The following is a 1576-nucleotide window of genomic DNA, read 5'->3' as shown; positions in this document are numbered from 1 at the left end:
TATTCATGTATAATTTTAGAAATTACTGTATTTATTCATGTATAATTTTAGAAATTTAACCCTAAAAATCATCCATAAAGTGGGGGGACAGTATTTTACACGATTTATTGTTAATTAGATTTTTATGCTTTGTACGCTCAAAAAATGATAATCGTATTAAACATGAATAAATACGGTACATGTGGGACCCCAGGAAATATTCCCAGCTTCTGTAAAGTTATGTCCATCATGGCTCCTGGACCAGTCTGTACTTTGATCAAATAATTCAGTTTCAGGATCCTGCCATCAACACTCCTGAACTTTWAACACTCACATCAAGCCTTTAACGGTCTAACTTTACAAACTAATGCAAATTAATATGAAACTATTTGTATTAGTTACTGTTTGAGGAGTTGAAATTGTTTGTTTTGTTTTATTTGGTTTATTAGTTTGAAATATTTTAAAAAGGAGCAGATATAAGAATATTTTCTTCTTCTGCTGCCTTTCATTTTATTTTGATTTGTTTTATTGTGTGAAATGTTTTGTTTATTTTTAATGAAATAATAAAAAATAAAAACGAGCTTGTGAAAAGCGTCTCACCTTGATCTCAACCTGGTTGAAGGTCTTGCCGTTGTACACACCAACCATGGAGCCCACCATCTCAGGCAGGATGACCATGTCCCTCAGGTGAGTCTTCACCACCTCAGGTTTCTCCATGGGCGGAGCCTCTTTCTTAGCCTTACGCAGGCGCTTCAGAAGAGACTGGTGCTTGCGGCGCAGGCCACGGTTCAGCCTCCGTCTCTGGCGGGCACAATACAGCTGCATCAACTGTTCACTGCGAAGACAACACAAAGGATGGACAAATCAAGTTTGTTGTTCTGCCTTAGACCAGGCCATCTGTTTTAACAAGTTAAGACTTTAAGGCCTTTAAAATATAACCTTGAATGAAATTTAAGACCAAAAATAAAAGCRATGKTTGGAGGATTCTGCTGTATTAAACCAAACATGTGTSCCTCTATAAAACACATTGAACATACAGATATKCAGCTCTCTGGTTCAATAACTGTWTTATATAAGTGCAGTGGTTTGATCTGGAGCCACTGATCCTGTAGATGTATTTTTGTTGGATGTTTCCAACCAGAGACCATGGTTGTGAGCAGAACTGGTAGAGTGCCCAGTCCAGCTGCACCTGAGTTACTGCCACCACTCTAACATTATCAGGACGACGAGATACAAACACTGTCTTCAGCTGTTTGGTGCCACACTTCTGGAATGAAGTGGTCAACAGATAAATGGTTAGGAGGAACCAAAAGTTACACCAACAGGTGAGAAATGTTTAAAGTGTAGCAAACATCAAAACTAAAAGCTTTACTGTAGGTGGGCTGGCAGCCTGCTGCAGAAAACCTGAGCAGCAGCCTAATGATTGAAAACACTAACTTCTGTTAACGTGTCAAAACAAGTCTGTCAAAATATATCAAATAAAAGTTGTTAAAGAGCTCCTCTCCWTCTGTTTCAGGTTAGTGGACATCAACCAGTAAACTGTCCCGTCGGGAAATATGTCACTACGTCACACAGTGGAGTCTCTCTGATTGGTTGA

General features: G+C 38.8%; 1 protein-coding gene across 1 annotated transcript in view; it reads right to left on the bottom strand.

The window, feature by feature from the left end:
- Positions 1-1576, bottom strand: part of rps15 (ribosomal protein S15) — a 6451-nt gene that overhangs the window by 2749 nt on the left and 2126 nt on the right. The window contains exon 3 of the mRNA XM_014034349.1: positions 580-814. Coding sequence (XP_013889803.1) covers positions 580-814 — 235 coding nt within the window. The remainder of the gene's footprint in view (positions 1-579; positions 815-1576) is intronic.

The sequence above is a fragment of the Austrofundulus limnaeus genome, unplaced genomic scaffold (genome assembly GCF_001266775.1).
Source record: "Austrofundulus limnaeus strain Quisiro unplaced genomic scaffold, Austrofundulus_limnaeus-1.0 Scaffold2066, whole genome shotgun sequence".
In the NCBI taxonomy this organism is placed as follows: Eukaryota; Metazoa; Chordata; class Actinopteri; order Cyprinodontiformes; family Rivulidae; genus Austrofundulus; species Austrofundulus limnaeus.
This window is presented reverse-complemented; position numbering and strand designations above follow the sequence as displayed.